The sequence below is a fragment of the Ochotona curzoniae genome, unplaced genomic scaffold (genome assembly GCF_017591425.1).
Source record: "Ochotona curzoniae isolate NIBS_2020 unplaced genomic scaffold, NIBS_Ocur_1.0 scaffold_1037, whole genome shotgun sequence".
Lineage (NCBI taxonomy): Eukaryota > Metazoa > Chordata > Mammalia > Lagomorpha > Ochotonidae > Ochotona > Ochotona curzoniae.
This window is the reverse complement of record NW_024467083.1, coordinates 29,429,716-29,448,255: the sequence shown is the minus strand read 5'-3', so window position 1 is coordinate 29,448,255 and position 18,540 is coordinate 29,429,716. Positions and strand designations below refer to the sequence as shown.

At 45.6% G+C, this 18,540-nt stretch overlaps 1 protein-coding gene, 1 long non-coding RNA gene and 1 pseudogene across 12 annotated transcripts in view; all 3 read right to left on the bottom strand.

The window, feature by feature from the left end:
• RPRD2 (regulation of nuclear pre-mRNA domain containing 2) overlaps nt 1-16,329 on the bottom strand; it is a 73,797-nt gene extending 57,468 nt beyond the window's left edge. For 2 of the 11 annotated variants that reach the window (XM_040999088.1, XM_040999090.1), the window contains exon 1: nt 15,198-16,324. In XM_040999088.1, coding sequence (XP_040855022.1) covers nt 15,198-15,402 — 205 coding nt within the window. In that variant the 5' untranslated portion in view covers nt 15,403-16,324. Of the gene's footprint in view, nt 1-15,197 lie in introns of all 11 variants that reach the window. The other 9 variants (XM_040999092.1, XM_040999095.1, XM_040999091.1 and 6 more) reach the window with 8 other exon arrangements.
• On the bottom strand, nt 10,181-11,032 carry LOC121168783. Its single transcript, XR_005885748.1, has 2 exons — nt 10,812-11,032; nt 10,181-10,781 (listed from the first exon to the last, which is right to left on the bottom strand). It is a non-coding gene; the product is annotated as an uncharacterized LOC121168783 (long non-coding RNA).
• Nucleotides 16,330-17,018: 689 nt separating the features above from the next.
• On the bottom strand, nt 17,019-17,185 carry LOC121168946 (annotated as a pseudogene).
• Nucleotides 17,186-18,540: the final 1,355 nt, after the last annotated feature.

Genomic DNA, 18,540 nt, shown 5'->3' with positions numbered 1-18,540 from the left:
GATATTCTATAGAAAACTTAATTTAAATGTTGCCTGGAATTATGGGTGAGATCCTGGGACAGAAAAAAGACCAAGCACTAACTCATGAAGTAGCAACTCTCAATAATTTTGTATTAATATCAGTTGCTAGATGGTACAGACACACCATTCTGATCCGAGATAGCAACAACAGGAAACTGGGTGCTGGAGTACAGGAACTCTCTGTGCTGTCTTGGCAACTCTTGTGAGAGAAAACTATTTGAAAGTTGTGAATTAATTTTTATAACTATGTTGCCAGTTCTGTAGGAATTAGTTGCATTTTTAGTAGGAACAGCCTTCAAATTATCTAGCCTGTCCTATCACCAGAAACAGTTTTCCCATTCCAGCTTTAGCTGGTGTGCACACACCACCTCCCCCACAATATTTCATGGCTCTCAGTCTTTCAGAAACCACTGGGCTCTGATCCTCTCCTTACCCTAGGATGCCATTTCCTGCTCCGCCCCCTAAAACTGGTGCTCCTGAGCCCTTTCATTAGCTCTGGTCTCTTAAATAAAACACCAAAATGTGAAGCACTCATCTAATTAACAACTACTATAGCACATGTTTACAATTCTTGTCCACATCCAGACTGAAACACTCAACCACAATAGAATGTTTCTGAATAATCTTTACAATCAATCACACGTCAATTCAAAGCCAACCCTAAGGTCGAAGTGCATAACTCTGAAAATACTGCCTTCCTCAGGGACGGTACACTGGTTCAAATAGCGACTCCTCTACCTGCAGGTGCCTGCATTTCCTATGTGTGCCAGTTCATGTCCTAGCTGTTCTACTCTCATCCACTCCCTGTTCATGGCCTCAGAAAGCAACAGAGGACGGCCCAAAGCCTTGGGACGTTGCACCTGCATGGGAGACCCTAAGGAGGCTCCTGGCTCCTGGCTTCAGATGAGCTCAGCTCCAGTCACTGAGCCGCTTTGGGAGTGAAGCAGCAGATGGAAGAACATTTCTCTATATATCTCCTTTTCACTGTGCATCTGCCATTCAAACGAAAAGAAACAAATCCTCAAAGAGAAAAAGAAAATGACATTAAGAATGGAAGGATATAGGGCTCAGCGTGATAGCGTAATGGTTAAGGTCTTTGCCTTGAATGCTCCGGGATCCCACATGGGCGCCGAATCTAATCCCACCAGCTCCACTTCCCAACCAGCTCCCTGCCTGTGGCCTGGGAAAGCAGTCAAGGACAGCCTTGGGACCCTGCACCTGTGTGGGAGACCTGGAAGAAGCTCCTGGCTTCAGACTGGCTCAGCTCTGGTCATTGTGGCCACTTGGGGAGTGAATCACTGGACGGAAGATCTTCCTCTCTGTCTCTCCTCCTCTCTGTATATCTGCCTTTCCAATGAAATAAATAAATCTTTAAAAAAATAAAGAATGGAAGGATATAGGTTCAGTTTAAGTTAGAAGGAGATGTAGCTCCAGGTCTGGACCAGCTTCAGTCTGGTCCAGCTCCAACTATTTAACCATTTAGAGTGAAGCAGTGCACGGAAGACTCTCCACTTCTCCTTCTCTCATCTGTAATTCTGACAATCAAGTAAATGCAATAAATACCATAAATATTTAAAAAAAAAAAGGGGGGGGGGACAGTGCAGTAGCTTAGTGGCTAAAGTCCTCACCTTGGGCCCAGCAGCATGGCCTAGCAGCTCAAGTCCTCGCCTGGAACGCACCAGGATCCCATATGGGTGCCAGTTCTAATCTTGGCTGCTCCACTTCCCATCCAGCTCCCTGCTTGTGGCCTGGGAAAGCAGTCAAGGACGGCCCAAAGCCTTGGGATCCTGCACCCGTGTGGGATACCCAGAAGTTCCTGGATCCTTGCTTCGGATTGGCATAGCATCAGCTGTTGCAGTCACTTGGGGAGTGAATCATCGGACAGAAGATCTTCCTCTCTGTCTCTCCTCCTCTCTGTATATCTGACTTTCCAATAAAATAAAAATAAATCTTTAAAATCTTGAATGCAACAGGATCCCACATGGGCACTGGTTATAACCCCAGCGGCCCTGCTTCCCATCCAGCTCCCTGCTCGGTACCTGGGAAAACAGTCAAGTACGCTGAACCAAAGTGGGAGACGTGGAAGAAGCTCCTGGCTCCTGGCTTCAGACTGGCTCAGGTCTGCCCACTGTGACCACCTGGGGAATGATTCAGCACACCGAGAATCTTCCTCTCTGTCTCTCCTCCTCTCTTTCTGACTTTCCAATTAATTTTTTAAAAATTTTTAACATGAGGTAAAGGAACATAAAAGCAGCTCAGAATTTTGTCTGATCCTTCTATAACAGAAAATGTCAATCTATAATTTCTAATATTATAAACCTTTCTTTTTCCATTCACAGTGGAACTTTTTTTCCTAAGGATTTATTTTTTATCACAAAGTCATATATACAGAGAGGAGGAGAGACAGAGAGGAAGATCTTCCATCTGATGATTCACTGCCCAAGTGAGCACAACAGCCAGTGCTGAGCCAATCTGAAGCCGTTAGCCAGGAGCTCTTCTGGGTCCCTACGCAGGAACAGGGTCCCAAGGCTTTGGGCCATCCTTGACTGCTTTCCCAGGCCACAAGCAGGGAGCTGGATAGGAAATGGGGTCACTGGGAGTAGAACCGGTAACCATGTGGGATCCCAAACGTTCAAGGCAAGGACTTTAGCTGCTAGGCCATAGTACCGGACCCTCACCGTGGAACTTTCATCTAAAGTATATTAAAAGAACACTATATGTCTGTGCTAGATACCAAAGAATCAGAGTAGAAAGCAGATGAAACTTATCACAGGAATGAAGTGCAAGAGAGACGGGAGGGGATGAAGGCTATAACTAAGTAGTAGTAAATTAAACCTAGCATACTAAACATTTTTCTTTCATCAAAGAACCTTTATCTCAACATCTCTCTAAAAAAAAAAGAGTAAGAAGACATTTTTAAAGCCTATCTTTATTTTAGCCAGAAAAGCCTAATGTTTCCAAGCACAGATGGAATTGTGTTGCCTCTTCCCAGAAGGAGAAAGGAGCCTCTACTACTTTCCCTGCTGGCTGTGCATTTCTCCAGTGTTCTATAATTAAAATCCGTGGGAGCTGTACGATCTGAAAGCTTACTAAAACTTTAACAACTTTTGCTTCCTTGACGAACAGATAAGACAGACTAGCTGCTTTGTACAACTGTCACATTCTGGAGCAGGCTCGATGGCTCAGTGGCTAAATTCTTGCCAAGCACAGGCCAGAATTCCATACGGGTACCAGCTTGTGTCCTGGCTTCTCCTCTTCTCATCCAGCTCCCCGCTTGTGGCCTGGAAAACAGTAAAGGGTGGGCCAAAGCCTTGGGCTCTGTACCCGCATGGGAAACCTGGAGGAGGTTCCTGGCTCGTGACTTCAAATTGGATCTGCCCTGGCCATTGCAGGCATGTCAGGAATGAACCAGCAAATGGAAGATCTTTCTGTCTTCCCTTCTCTGTGTAAATCCGCCTTATCAAAAAAAAAAAAAAAGTTAGGGCCCAGCACGGCGGCCTAGTGGCTAAAGTCCTTGCCTTGAACACACAGGATCCTCTAAGGGTGCTGGTTCCAATCCCAGCAGCCCCGCTTCCCATCCAGCTCCCTGTTTGTGGCCTGGGAAAGCAGTCGAGAACAGCCCAAAGCCTTGGGACCCTGCACCTGAGTGGGAGACCTGGAGGTAGTTCCTGGCTCCTGGCTTTGCATCAGCTCAGCTTCAGGCATTGTGGCCACCTGTGGAGTGAATCATTGCATGGAGGATCTTCCTCTCTGTATATTTGACTTTGCAATAAAAATAAGCAAATCTTAAAAAATAATAGTAAATCTTAAAACAAAACAACAACAAAAGAGATATATGCCTATGCTACAGAATCATGTGAAGCTTGTCAAAACTGTATCACACTTTGAGTTATAGGAATGGTGACTTACTACAAAACGTAACAATTAACTTACTAAAGTATCTAGTAGAGCAAATTATGTTATACATATGCTTTGAATGTAGTTAACACCCTACTGCTATGATAGACAAAGCAATAAAATGAAGAACACAGCAATTGATTGTAAAATCAGATTTCAGATTCCAAAGCCTAAGAGATACTAGTCCAGTAAAGCCCCTCCTAACCTAGCTGTTGAAGACACCGCTTGGGATGCCTGTATGCTGTATCATAGTACCTGCTTTCCGTTCTGGCAGTGCTCCTATTTCCAGCTACCTGCCAACGTACACCCTGGGAAGCACTCAGGGATGGCTCAAGGACTGGGTCACTGCATTTCACATAGGAAATGCAGACTGAATTTCTAGTTTGCAGCTTCAATCTGACTCAGCCCTGAACACTGCAGGCATCTAGAGAGTAAGCCAGCACAGGACAGCTCTAGACGTCTCCCATATTGATTGATGTTGTGTTACAGAAGCTGTGATGAAAGCATTCCATATAAGCACCAGCTTGTATCTTGGCTGCTCCACTTTTGGGATCTAATTCCCTGCTAATACAACTGGGAAGACAGCAAATGACGGCCCCAGTCCATGAGTCCCTGCTATCCACACGGGAGACCCAGAAATTCCTGGCTCCTGGCTTCCAACCAGCTCAGCCTTGGCTTTTATGGCCATTTGGGGAGTGAAACAATGGATGGATGAAGATCTTTATCTCTACTTAACCCTGTAAAACCACCTCTCAAATAAAGATAAATAAATCTTAAAACAACAACAACAACAACAACAAAACTCTTGTTACAGGGCCCTGCACAATAGCTCAACAGCTAAATTCTCACAGACACCAGGATCCTCTACGGGTGCTGGTTCATATCCGAGCTATTCCACTTCCCATCCAGCTCCCTGCTTATGGACTGGGAAAGCAGCAGAGATGGCCCAAAGCCTTGGGACCCTGCATCTGCATGCAAGACCCAGAAGAAACTCCTGGCTCCTGTCTTTGGATTGGCTCAGCTCCAGACATTTGGGGAACAAACCCATAGATGGAAAATCTTTCTGTCTCTTCACTCTGTAATTCTAACTGCCTTTCTAATAAAAATAAAATATGATCTGCCTAATGAAAATAAATAAATCTTTTTTGCTTTTATTATTATTATTATATTTTTTTTAATTCTTGAAATTTATCATACAATTCTGTATAGTCTGGGATTCTCCCTTCTCCTCATTTCCCCTGACTGATTTTTCCCATAAGGTCACACTCTTCATAAGGAGTTACAATTCTAACAGTCTGCTATTTCAGTGTGCCCCGACAATACTGGTACAAAGTGAGACAGTCGAGCATCCCATTGTCTAGATATGTCCAACTCTTTCATTTGGGAGTCCAAAAAATAAATAAATCTTACCAAAAAAAAAAAAAAACTTTGGAGCCCAGCACAGTAGCATAGTGGCTAAAGCCCTCGTCTTGCACACTCTGGGATCCTATATGGGCGGCCCCACTTCCCATCCAGCTCCCTGCTTGTGGCCTGGGAAAGCAGTAGAGGACGGCCCAAGGCATTGGAATCCTGCACCTGTGTGGGAGACCTGGAAAAATCTTCTGGCTCCTGGCTTCAGATAAGCTCAGTTTTGGCCGTTGCAGCCACTTGGAGAGTGAATCATTGGATGGAAGATCTTCCTCTTTATGTTTTCTCCTCTCTGTATATCTGACTTTCCAATAAAAATAAATCTTAAAAAAACACTTTGATACAATACTTGAGACCTTAAAGGTAGTTTCATGTTTTAAAACATAATGTGAGATGAAAAAAACTATTTTGCATCTCTACCAATGGAATTAATGAAGAAAAGATGATGCAGACATTCACAGAGGAGGGAAGGAGCAGACAGTGCAGTATTAATTTCATAATTGGGCTGGGGCAGGTACATAGGCTAAGCTTCCACCTGCAGCACCAACACATGTAGGTGCCAGTTTGAGTCCTGGCTGCTCCAATTGTCATGCAACTCCCTGATACTGGCCTGAGAAAACAGCAGCGCCTGGCCCAAGTCCCTGGCCCCTGGAGCCACATGGGAGAATCAGAAAGCTCCTGGCTCCTGGCTTTGGATCAACTCGGCTCTTGCTGTTGCGGCCACTTGGGAAGCAAACCAGAGGATGAAAGATCTTTCTCTCTATATCTCCTTCTCTCTAAATCTGCCTTTAAATAAAAAAACAATCAATCTTAAAAATAATAACAATAATAATCTAAACTGAGAGCATACCAGATCTAATAAGTAGCAGCAAGACCCTTCCCTTCGGACCTCTTTATACTCACTACTGTGTCTTAGCAGAATGACTTCTCTAGCTCTACTTACCCTCCAGGTCATCTCTTCCAACCTCCTGGCTAAAAATAATCTACAGACTAAACAAACACCCTGACGTGGTTGTTGCACAAATCTGCATATACTAAAACTATTGAGCTGTGCACTTGAAATAAATCATATTTACAAATGATATCTCAATAATATATCTAGAAAGACGATCAAAACCTAATATAAAAAACCCACAAAAACAAAAAACCTAACATAACCATGCCAAATTTATGATCTTTCTCCCAAACCTGCTCCACTTACAGCTTTCCTGAATAATGCCAACTCTTTCTAGTCAACTCCTTCTAGACACTAACACACCAACCCGGTCATCTGGATTACTCCTTTCACTCCACATTTAACACACCTAGAAATCCAGCTGGCCAAGCCACAACCTTTACACCAGAGTACATAGCCATCTCAATGGTATTCCCGTTTCTGTAGCAACCAGAGTGACCTTTACAAACACCAATCAAGTGGCATTTTCCATCCACTTAAGCTGCTCCCATGTCATTCACAATGAGTCCAATGCTTTGGGACCCTTCACCCATGTGGAAGACCTGGAGGAAGTTCCTGGCTCCTGGCTTTGGATCGGCACAGCACCGGCCAGTCACTTGGGGAGTCACTTGCAGTCACCTGGGGAGTGAATCATCGGACAGAAGCTCTTCCTCAAGCTTAGAAACAGGAAACGGGCAGTGAGGATGCACTTATAACTCACTGGGTGGGACACAAAGACTAGTTACTCCTCACTAGGGTATTGAAGATTTCTCTGCACACCCCTCCTAAAACTGTTCACCTAAACTGTTGACATGTCTTGTTAGAGTTATAGAGGTAGACTACCCGAAAAACAGCTAGGTTCTGCAAAATCACGCTTCAACGCTATAAACTACTTAATACTAAAATTATAATAGATATGAGACAGCTGAATAGTAATCTATAGCCATTTTAAGGTGTATAGAACCCAGTTGTATATAAACTAGTAATTGTAATGTCAATGTAGAAGTCATAGGATGTGGTTCAGAACTTGCACTCTTTCTCTCTCTCTCTCTTAACATGTTGGTTACTCAATACCATGTCAACTAATTCCATTACGTTATAAACTGTTACTGATGTAATGTCGGGGCTTTTAATTGATTGGGATGATACTCTGTCGGCTCTAGCTTCAGACCAGAGACGGTCTCCCCAAGAAACTGTTGAATTTATCTGGACAATAAGATACTTGTCTCTATGCTTTGTAGATGCTTGCAAGGAAAGAATCTCAACTGAATTTGAACTGTGGTAATGCAACAAGAATCCACCATGGGGGGGGGGCGGGTTTTGGGGAGGGGAGGGGAGGGGAGAATCCCAGTGCCTATAAAACTGTGTCACATAATGTAATGTGATCAATTAAAAAAAAAGAAGTTCTTCCTCTTTGTCTCTTCTCCTCTTTGTATATCTTACCTTATAATAAAAATGAATAAATCTTAAATAACTAAATAAATCTTTAAAAAATAAAGTAAAATAAATGAAAATGCTACTTAAGGAATTAACCTAGGAACTTATACGCAAAATTCATCTTGGAACTCCAAATTATAATCTGTATCTAGTTAAAAAACTATTTATATACATGAAATATGATATGTTAGAAAAAATAAACAGTACAAAGTTAACAGTTATGGCTGGTTGAGTGGCACAGGGAGCTAGGCTGCTGCTTACAAAGCTAGCACCCAGGCTGAAGTGCTGGTCTGAGTTCTGGTCACTCTGCTCCTGATCCGCCTTTCTGCTCATGCGCCTGGGTATGCAGCAGGTCAGGTCCCAAGCAGCTGGGCTCCTGCCAGCCAAGTGGGAGACAAGGATGGAGTTCTTGGATCCGGAGCTTGACATGGCCTAGATCCAGCTGTTAGTCACTTGCACAAATGACAGAAGATCTCTCTCTCTCTCTTTGCTCTTTTTCTTCTCTCCTCTGACATTCTTCCCATTCTCTGTCACATTGGTTTTCAAATAAATAAGTAAACATTTCAAAAAGCTAAATTTCCCATGGTCTCAGGCCCTGAAATTACTGAAATTTCAAATATAAGATAGAAAGACTGAACTGTCCCCTGACCCAGAATGTTTTGCAATCAAAACTCTTTTATTGTTTAATCAAATGAACCTTACTTTTTTTTTTATAAGATTTGTTTATTTTTACTGAAAACTCAGATATACAGAGAGGAGCAGAGACAAAGAGGAAGATCTTCCGTCTGATGATTCTCTCCCCAAGTGAGCCCGACGGCCAGAGCTGTGCCGATCTGAAGCCAGGAGCCAGGAACTTGCTCCAGGTCTCCCACACGGGTGAAGGGTCCCAAGGCTTTGGGCTGTCCTCGACTGCTTTCCCAGGCTACAAGCAAGGAGCTGGATGGGAAGCAGGGCCGCTGGGATTAGACCTGGTGACTATATGGGATCCTGGTGCATGCAAGGTGAGGACTTTAACCACTACACTATGGCACTGGGCCCGAACCTTGCTTTTAAGCAGATTCTTATAAACTGTACATGCTTAAATAGTATGCTCAATTTACTTCTCATTTAGTAATCAGAACTACAAACTAGTACAAGATGATCAGTTTTGTTATGACAGGAAAAAACTCCAGTTTCGGAATTCCAACATTTTAGTTAATCTATATGGTCTCATCTTGGATAACTAAGTTATCAGCTACTAACCAAAGACAAGTCAATCTCTCAGGGACTCCACTTCTCATTGGTAAAACAGGAATCACCGGCCCCAGTGAGATAGCCTAGTGACTAAAGTCCTCGCCTTGCATGTACTTAGATCCTGTATAAGCAACAGTTTGGGTTCTAGCTGCTCCACTTCCCTTCCAGTTCCTTGCTTCTGCCCTGGGAAAGCAAAACAAGATGGCCCAAGGCCTTGAAACCCTGCTCCCACGGGGGAGACATAGAAGAAGCTTCTGACTCCTGGCTTCAGATTGGCTCAGTTCTAGCTTTTGCAGCTATTTTGGGAATGAACCTGCAGATGGGAGATCTTTCTGTCTGTCCCTCCTTTTTTTCTGTAAATCTGACTTCCCCATAAAAATAAATAAATCTGGGCCCGGTGCCATGGCCTAGCAGCTAAAGTCCTTGCCTTGAACTCACCAGGATCCCATATGGGCACCGGTTCTAATCCTGGTAGCTCCACTTCCCATCCAGCTCCCTGCTTGTGGCCTGGGAAGTAGTGGAGGACAGCCCAAAGCCTTGGGACCCTGCACCCGCATGGGAGACCCAGAAGAAGCTCCTGCCTCCTGGTTTTGGATTGGCTCAGCTCAGCACAGCTCTGGCCATTGCTGCCAATTAGGGAATGAATCAGCGGATGGACAGTTTTCCTGTCTCTGCTCTCTGTATATCTGACTGTAAATCTTTTTTTTTATTACAAAAAGATAGGAATCATCACGATACTTCAGAGCATCTCTGCGAGAAGCATATGATACACTCAAGCAAAGTCAGCTACATCATCATTACCAGTTTCATGCTGTACCTCAGGACCCTGGGATACCAAGTGAGAAGTCACCATCATTGATGGCACTGCTAACAGGGACTAACAGGGTGGCACAGGAGGCTAATCCTCCCCCTGCAGCACTGGCATTCCAAATGGGCATCTGTTCGAGTCTGGGCTATTCCACTTGCAACCCAGTTCTCTACTAATGGCCTGGGAAAGCAGAGGAGGATGGACTAAGGCTTTGGGCCCCTACCCCAAGTGGGAGACCTGGAAAAAGCCCCTGGCTCCCAGATTCAGCCCCCCTCTGGTCCAGCACTCAGTTGGAGAGTGAGCCAGTGAATGATTCTCTTTCTCTCTCTCTGTCTCTCCCACTCTATAACTCTTTCAAGTTAAATAAATCAATCTTAAAGACAAATAATAGCATTCTGCAAGTTCTCTGCCCACAAATAAATTCTGTGAAAAGATTTTTTTTCTAATCCAAGTTTATATCATCTGCTTTGTGAAAAACATACAAGATTGTAATGAGATTTGCTTCAAAATAACGAAGGGGAAGGGACAGAGAAGAAAGATGAAAAATGACTCACCAATCATTTGATAAGGGGGTGAGTAGCAGGAAGGACGAGGGAGTAGGTGTTATTAAAGTCTGTATCAAAAATAGCTGAAGGGAAATCTTAACAGCTGCTCTACAACTGATTGATAATTACCCTTCTACTTTTCTTGCGAAAACTTAAATTGTCATAATGACTTCTAGAATAAACCAAACCATTCAATCATTAGAAATCAGACCAAATAAATGAATCACAAACAGTATTTTCCATTTCATCCATGAGTTTTGCAGAAGCCTTGTGAATTCACTGCAGAGCAGCTGGCCCAGCTATCCGCCACTGACGGGAATGTAACCCCTAACACTGTAACCAAACTTATGCTGCAGTTATTTTGAACATTCAAGATCAGAAAACTATTTGCATCATCACTGTAATAAACAATCTGAACGTTTTCTGTGTGCCAGGCCTTATGCTTAAGTACACACATTATCCTTCTAAACCCAGACACAATACCATGAGATATCCTTATCTCCACTTAGAGACGTTCACGTAAGTTCACGTTATAGTGTGTCTTTGCACAGTATCACCAGTACTAAATGCTACAGTGAACCCTGAACCTACGTCTAATGTTAGTTCTTCTACTATACATTAATACCCATTTTACATTAAAAACAGGAGCTCATGAGGAGGGGAGTGGTGCCTGCATCCTGCACTGTAGTGACTGTTCTTGAGTCCTGGCTCTGCTTCTGATTCCAGCTTCCTGCTAAGAACTCAAAGACGTGGTTCAGGTTCTAGGCTCCTGGTCTAGACATCTGGACAGTGAATCAGCAGATAGATCTCTGTCTCTATGCCTTCCAAATGAACAAACAAAAACTTAAAAATTAATAAAAACACACTTTCACCCTGTAGCCCTTGACCCTTTGTACCCTAATCAACTAAGATTATTAAAATTTAAATAAATAAATAAAAATTGAAAAAAAAACAAATTAAGGGATTTTACAGACATCAAGAAAAAACTTTAAAAAATTAATAAAAATAGGTAAAAATGTAGAACTAATAATCCAGTCAAATGACACATCAAGTCCAAAAAAAGAGTCCTATCCTGAACCTGCTGACAACCATGCCTATCATTTCTGTCACCAAATCATAAACATTTCCTTCTGACAAACAGAACTTAAAACTGCGTTACTTCTCAAGCTTTTATTTAACTATTTCACAACATTATGTTGGCAAATATTTACCAACATACCAAGCACAAACCTAGCTGCCACAGGACATGACAGCAAACACGAAGCTCTGTTATCTGGTGGGGGAAGACAACAGCATGAATAAGCAAATCCGGGAATCCCAGGGCACAGAGGGTAAGGTACCATTGGTCCAAGTCCCGACTGCACCACTTGTGATCCAGCTCCCTACTAATGTTCCTAGGAAAGCAGCAGAAGACGGCCCGAGATTTCAGCTACTACACTCACGTGGGACATCTGGAAGAAAATTCAGCTCCTGGCTTCTGCCCTGGAAGCTCCAGCCATTGTGACCATTCGGCGAGTCAACCAGCAGATGGAAGCCTTCTCTCTGTCTCATCATTTCTAATAAATAAGTCTTAAAAAAAATAATAATAAGGTAGGGCCCAGCGCAGTAAACTAGCAGCTAAAGTCCTCACTTTACATATGCCAGGATCACATATGGATGCCGGTCGTATCCCGGCTGCCTCACTTCCCATCCAGCTCCCTGCTTGTGGCCTGGGAAAGCAGTCGAGGATGGCCCAAAGCCTTGGGACCCTGCACCCACGTGGGAGACCTGGAAGAAGCTCTGGGCTCCTGGCTTCGGACTGGCTCAGCTCCAGCCATTGTACTCACTTGGGGAATGAACCATCGGACAGAAGATTTTCCTCTCTGTCTCTCCTCCTCTCTATATATCTGCCTTTCCAATAAAAATAAATCTTGTAATAATAAGGTAATTTCACTGAAAATCATAACAGCAACTTCAAGGACTATATGAAATAGGCTGATCAGGGAAGGCCTTTCTAAGGAAGTAATACATTTTACCTTAGAACTAAATGAGACAAAAAAGGCAAGGACTAACTCTGCCTAACAAGCAACACAGAGCTAATGATGTAAGCTCTTGAAGAAAACAGTAGTTTAGATCTGAATCCTGCCACAAAGGGATCTCAGTGGAACATTTCAAGCAGAGGAATAACCGCTTCTACCTAAGAACTCTTCAGAAAATGGTGAGAATGAATGCCACAGTCAAGCAAGTTAAAAGGAGCCTGAATAAAAATCAGCAGACCCCACCTTTGGAGTATACCTATAGGCAGACCTATCTGCTTTCTCTCAACTTTGATTCACAGTGGACAAGCCTCTATTACAGCCAATGAAATTAAAGATACAGTGCAAGGATCTCAAGGACAGGTAACACAATCACTTAACTATACAGGAAGGTCTAAACATAAACCACTAAAAAATTTTTTTTAAATAAGTAGCACAAATGACATCAGGAAAATGGGCAGAAAGACTGCAAACGACCAAAAACCTTGGCTTCACAGTTCTGCGTAAAGCAACTTCAAACCACAACAAGCCCACCTGTGAATGTGAAGTTAAATGAAGATAGATGGGGCCCAAAGCCTTGGCCTAGCAGCTGAATCCTCGCCTTGCATGTGCTGGGGTCCCATATGAGTGCCGGTTTGGGTCCCAGCTGCTCCACTTCCCATCCAGCTCCCTGCTCGTGGCCTGAGAGAACACTAGAGGAAGGCGCAGAGCCTTTGGACCCTGCACCTGTGTGGGAGACCCAGAGCAGGTTCCTGGCCCCTGGCTTCAGATCAGCTCAGCTCCTGCTGTCGCGGCCAACTTGGGGAGTGAACCATTGGATATAGGATCTCTCCGTCTCTCCTTCTTTCTGTAGACCTGACTTTTAATTAAAATAAATAATTTTTTTTAAATGAAAATTGGTGGGCCTAAGTCCTCCATCACTGGGCTAGCTCTCTCAAAGGGTTTGTTTTACATTAGACAAATGAACAACATACAAAATTGCAACACACTACCCTTGACCATCTTAGAAGTTAAATTTCATCAGTCAGGGTTTTCACAAAGCCAGAAGCATTGAACTTCCTGAACCAAGGTGAACACACTTGCCATGATGCACAGCCATCCTGCAGCAGACACTTTGTCAGTCTGAAGACGGCAACCAGAAAAGTTCAGCTCAGGCACTGTATCAGCAAGGGCAAAGGCACACGGAGTTTATTTGCAGCATTATCTCATTACCGCCGACAAGGGAGAAATTACAACTGTCACTTGTAGAGTCCCCCAAGGCAGGGAGAGGGACCAACTCATTCTCACAAGCAATAAAGGCATGAAGTCAAAGTGGGAAATGCAGCATGCTGGCACGGGTTAGTGAACACATGTCTCAAACCAGAGTGAAGAATATGTTCTCATGCTGACAACAGCATGGCTACTGCTGCTGGACCAAGTACCTCCAACACTACCCCACAGGGTTAGTGGCAGAGTTAAATCCTAACTCCACCACTCTGCCAAGTGACATGAGGCAACTTAGCAATCTGAGCTTTGGTTTCCTCAGTTGTAAATGAGTGATTAAAACACCTCCTTCTCAAGGACTTCCTGGCATATCTTAAGACCCGGGAGGGGGGTGAGCACAGAGCTAAGGGAGTCTCTGGTGATGAGTGTTAATGTAACCGTTGGTCTATATTCTGATCTCACCTTTCAGCAGGAAAACAACTATTGGAAATGCTGCTGGTAACTACGGGAAATCTAGTCTAGTCTTTAAGCTCAGCATTAATGTTTGAAGAACCCCCACCAAATCTCTCTACCAACAATAACTTTTAACACAACTGGTTTGTGGCTTGGGGCCTGTAAATCAGCATGCTGCTCCATCTGTCCCCTAAAAGGTAAACACAAATAAAAAAAGAACACTACAGGGGCAGTGGCAGAAGTGGAACAAGTAAACGTTAGCTGGATGAAGGATGTTACTAGAGACACAGCCCAGCAGCAAACAAATCCAAAGAGATACACAGGGAGTTGGGGTTAACCCTCCCTGCTCAGCAAGAAGCAACAGTGACTTCACACTTCCTCTTGCAGGTTGGGAAATTTAATTCTTCTTTCCTAAAACTTCTTTCAGTAATATAGCAAAAAAAGGGGCAAAGAAACCACAGGTGAAGACCGAAAAGCACAGGAAAAGTAGGAACGGGGCAGGGGGACAGGGACATCATATAATCAAAAAAGCATGTTTCCTGTTTTGATTAGCCATGGGATCATACCCTCAGGTGAGTCGAGAGTAGCTCCCGTCGACACTACAAGGCAAAATGATGACACGCACTAGAGCACAGAGATGCTGCTGGGCCCCACCAAGCCAACAGGTGACAGAAACCCCGGGGACTGTCGGCGCCCGTGCAGAAACCCACCGCACTCAGCCAAGGCAGACTCTCCCTATCACGTATCCTCAAGTTTTTCTTCCCTGGACTCCACAGAATGGCCCGACACCTTCCAGGGCAGTAGGTCGATCTATTAATGCTGGAAATCACAGCCTCCCTAACCAGCAGGAAACCCAGACATCAAACACGTCAAGGCCTGTAGGAAAATCAACGGGCGACGCGACAATCCCCGCGAAGGTTCGTTCGGTAAAACCCCACGCTACGCTTTAACAAACAAGGCACCAAAAAAAAAAAAAAGGCATCTTCATCTCTACTGATTTGGGCCCAACGGCCCAAGGTCACACCAAGTCAGTGGCTTTGAAAAAAAAGAAAAGAAAGAAATTTCTCAAAATGAGCTTCCTGCAATTGAGGACAACCGTGGCTGGCAAGGGACTCTGGGCTTGGGACCACTCAGACCACAGTTTTCGACGGGAACGGCATAACGAAAGCGGGGAGCTCGGCAGGGGAAACGCCAAGCCCCCCAAGTCTCAGCCTTGCCCTCCCTGGCCGAGCCCCGACACTCACATCTCCGGAGCCACTTCATCCAATGGTAGACGATCGTGCTGTGGTGTTTCTTGTTCTCGATACACCAGGACGACAAGCCTTGAATGGATTCCATCGTGTTGGTGACCGACTGCAGTTTCCGATCCAGCGAGGACTCCAGAGCCCCCGCCGACGAGGCCGACGAGGAGGAGGCCTTGCTGCTGCCTCCGCCGCCGCCGGCCGCCATCTTCCCGGTCTGCACAAGCGCCGCTGGCTCCTCTGGCGGCGGCCGCGGCGGCGACGGCGGCGGGAGCGGCCGAACGATCGGTGCGTGTGCGTGAAGAGCCGCCGGAGACGGGAGGGCGGCCAGGGGGTGGGGACGGCGGACGCGCGAGGCTCCTCGGCCGCGGCCCGACACGCTGCCGGGAGCGGCTTGCGCGTTGCCAAGGTTTTATCAATGTTGTTCAAGGGCTTGTGTTTGGACCAAAGGGATGACGCAGAAAATCGACCTGCAAAGCCGTTCGAAACGTCCGGCCCGGAAAACGAATGAATGTGACGATACTTGGGGCTCTCGACGCCACGGCCCTTTCCCCACCCCTCTCCCCGCACTCCTGGGAGCGAGGGTGGGCGTTAATATCTTCAACGGAATACTACCCGACTGCCCTCCAATTGCAGAAATCTTTCTCCATTAGATTCTCTAGCACAGAAAAGGCCCCACAGCTACCCGGGCACGACTTTCTTTTTTTTTCTCTCTTTTTTTTTTGTGTGCAACGCAATAGCAAGCCAAGGGGTAGCAACAAAATCGCGCACGCGCCGCTAAGCCCCGCCCCTCTGCTTCCTTCTCCTCCTAGAAAGCCCAGAGAGGCGTGATGGCGGGGGAATCCGACCAATCAGAGGAGGAGGCCGAGAAGCGCGCGCAGCGCAGCGCAAAGCTCCGGAAGCCGGGGAGGCGGGTCGGCTGGCCGTGCGCCTGCGCAGTATGGTCAGCGCGTAGCGGGCTGTGAGCAAAAGCGGGGCGGGGCGAGAGTGACGGTGCCGGTCCAACTGCGGAAGGCTTAGCGTGCGGATGGCGCCGCTGTCCCCCGCGCTGTGCCTCCCAGCGGAGTCGCTTCCCCCTGGGTCTCAGCTCTCACGGCACTGGGCGCTCGGAGGACGGTGTGAGTCTCCGACGACTACAGGCGCCGCCGCCGGTAACTCCTCGGAACTCGACCGCGCGACATGGCCAGCAGCCATGTTGCAGGAGGGGCGCATGCGCCAGCTCCCGCGAGCCTTTGCGCAGACTCCAGATTCCTAAACCTGCACGCTCCCCTTGGACGGAACCATTCTACACTTGACCGTTTGAATGATAGGAAGAGGAAATAAGGGAGGAAGTGGAGCATTAAAAAAAAAATTTCCTAGTAAATTTTTCCAGGAAAGGAAAGAATAAATGGCAAGATGTCCTGGTACAAATCCACTAATTGGATAAAACATCATGTACAGGCCCGTTAGGTATCTATTATGATTAACTGTGCCCTCCTAGGATCCTAGATACCAATTGTGGGCCGATTAGGAAACGTAGGTGTTAGTATTAAACATAAAAATTACATTTTATTTTTTTCACAACCCTTGAGAAAGGGAGTCTGTTTGGTCCAGTTCATGCATAACATTCCTGAATCCAACAAATAAATTTTGAAGGTCATATCGGATACTGTGTTAGATTCTGAAGAGTAAACAGCAAAATGGATACAAATCCCTCCCCTTGGGAGTTAGTGGCAGCAGACTACAAGCGTATTTCATAGAATATAAACAGGGTATTTAAGAAAGTCCTGGAACGATGGAATCACAATATGTATTGGTGCAAGTGAGATCCACTTTGGGGGCATAGCACAATAGCATTCAAGGCGAGAAATGTAGCCGCTAGGCACGCCAGGCCCAAAAACAGCTTTCAGTTCCGTTTTTTAATGAACATCTATGCATCCAAGTAGGTGATTTTTTTTAACTAATAAGAACAGATACTGCCCTTGGTCTTAGCCAAAAGGCCGAAAAGCGATCATAGGTGATTTTTTAAATCTTTCATTAAGATTTATTTTATTTTTATTGAAAAGTCAGATTACAGAGAGGAGAGACAGAGAGAGATCCTCCGTCCAATGACTCACTACCCAAGTGACCACAAAGGCCGAAGCTGAGCCAATCCAAAGCCACGAGCTTCTTCTGGGTCTCCCATGTGGGTGCAGAGTCCCAAGACTTCGGGTGGTACTCGACTGCTCACGTGCGTTGGTGAGGCTGGGGATTGGAGAGGAGTATCACAGGGCAAGCCAGGAGGCTGAGACACAAGAAGCACGCTCTGCTTAAGAAGCCAAGCCTCTCACAGCCACACCCTTCTGGGGCACACACCAAGGGACCTGAAAATTTCCCCCCAGGGATCACCTTTTGGATATCACAGTTAGATCCTCTCTCCCATTCACCCATTAATGAAAACATCAAACTGTTGACATAAAAGTGTAGCACAGTAGCCTAGTGGCTATAGTCCTCGCCTTGTAACCGCCAGAACTCCTTGTGCTATAGTCCTTGCAACCTCCAGGATCCCATATGGCTGCCAGTTTGTAACCTGGATGTTCCACTTCCTATCTAACTCCTTGCTTGTAGATTGGGAGAGCAGTGGAGGATGGCAAAAAGCCTTGGAACCCTGACCTTGCCCAGGAGACCTGGAAGAAGTTCTGGCTTCAGATTTACTCAGTTCAAGCCACTGTGGCCTTCCGGTGAGTGAACCAGCCAATGGAAGATCTATCTGTGGGCTGGCATGCTAGCATAGTGGTTAAAGTCCTCGCCTTGCACACACCAGGATCCCATGTGGGTGCTGGTTCTAATCTAAGCGGCCCTGCTTCCCATCTAGCTCCCTGCTTGTGGCCTGGGACAGCAACGGAGGACAGCCCAAAGCCTTGGGACCCTGCACCTGAGTGGGAGACCCGGAGGAGCTCCTGGCTTCGGATTGGTGCAGCTCCCACCTTTGCGCTCACTTGGGGAGTGAATCATCGGACGGAGAATCTTCTTTTCTGTCTCTCCTCTCTTTATATCCACCTTTCTAATAAAAATAAATAAATCTTTTTTTAAAAAAAATCTCTGTCTCTGCTTCTTTCTGTATAGCTTTCCAATAAAAATAAATAAATCTAAAAAAGTGGGGGGGGGGGTAGGAGACGGCACGATAGCCTGGTGGTTAACTCCTCTTTGTGTATCCACCAGAATACATTCCAGCTGCTCTATTTGCCATCCAGCTCCCTGCCTGTGGCCCTGAAAGCAGTAGAAGATGGCCCAAAGTATTGGGATTCTGCACCCAAGCCAGAGAACTGAAAGATGTTCTTGCCTCCTGGCTGCAATTTGGTTCAGGTCCAGATGTTGCAGCCACCTA